A 597-nucleotide genomic window follows, 5' to 3' on the forward strand; every position below is an offset into this window, starting at 1 on the left:
GGGCGGCTGTGTTCCGCCTGTGGCTCTGTGCGGTGACCAGCAGCCCCCCGCCTAGGGTGACCAGTAGCTGAGCCAGGGACGCTGCAAGTCTGCTGCGAAGTGTGGGTTACCGGCCAGACGCCTGTGGCGCGGCCCCCGTCGCGCCGGGACGTGGGCCGGTCCCCGCCGCTCGCCCGTCGCTGGGCGGAGCCCTGGCACGGCCCTCGGGTCCTGCTCTCGGAGGGCTTTGCTGAGCCTGGCCCGAGTGGCCTGTGGGGGGATGTCGGGCGCTGCAGGGCCTCGGAGCGGCGACGTGACGCCGCCAGGCAGCTGCTCACCGGCGCCTCCCCCCCAGGCTCCTGTACAGCCTGGCCTTCAACGCCCGGTTCCTGCGGCACCTGTGGTCCCTGGTGTCCTCTATGACCACGCGGATGATCACGGGGTAAGTGTCCCCGGCGCGGCCGGCCCGAGGGCTGGGGTGCCTCCGCGGGGTCTCGTGCGCCACACCCAGGCTGGCCCCGTTTGTCTGTGCGCGCTGTGGGTTCGGCTCTGGGGAGCCCCCGCCCTGTGAGACTCAGCTCTGCCCTCCTGCCCCGGCCCTCCCGGGCCGCTCCCCCG

The 597-nt window shown here is 73.9% G+C and overlaps 1 protein-coding gene across 1 annotated transcript in view; it reads left to right on the forward strand.

Moving 5' to 3' along the window:
• UBE3C (ubiquitin protein ligase E3C) overlaps positions 1-597 on the forward strand; it is a 17970-nt gene that overhangs the window by 3426 nt on the left and 13947 nt on the right. The window contains exon 4 of the mRNA XM_012733877.1: positions 295-421. Within this exon, the coding sequence (XP_012589331.1) occupies positions 295-421 (127 nt within the window). The remainder of the gene's footprint in view (positions 1-294; positions 422-597) is intronic.

This window comes from Condylura cristata, unplaced genomic scaffold (genome assembly GCF_000260355.1).
Source record: "Condylura cristata isolate star-nosed mole 26May11 unplaced genomic scaffold, ConCri1.0 scaffold00042, whole genome shotgun sequence".
Lineage (NCBI taxonomy): Eukaryota > Metazoa > Chordata > Mammalia > Eulipotyphla > Talpidae > Condylura > Condylura cristata.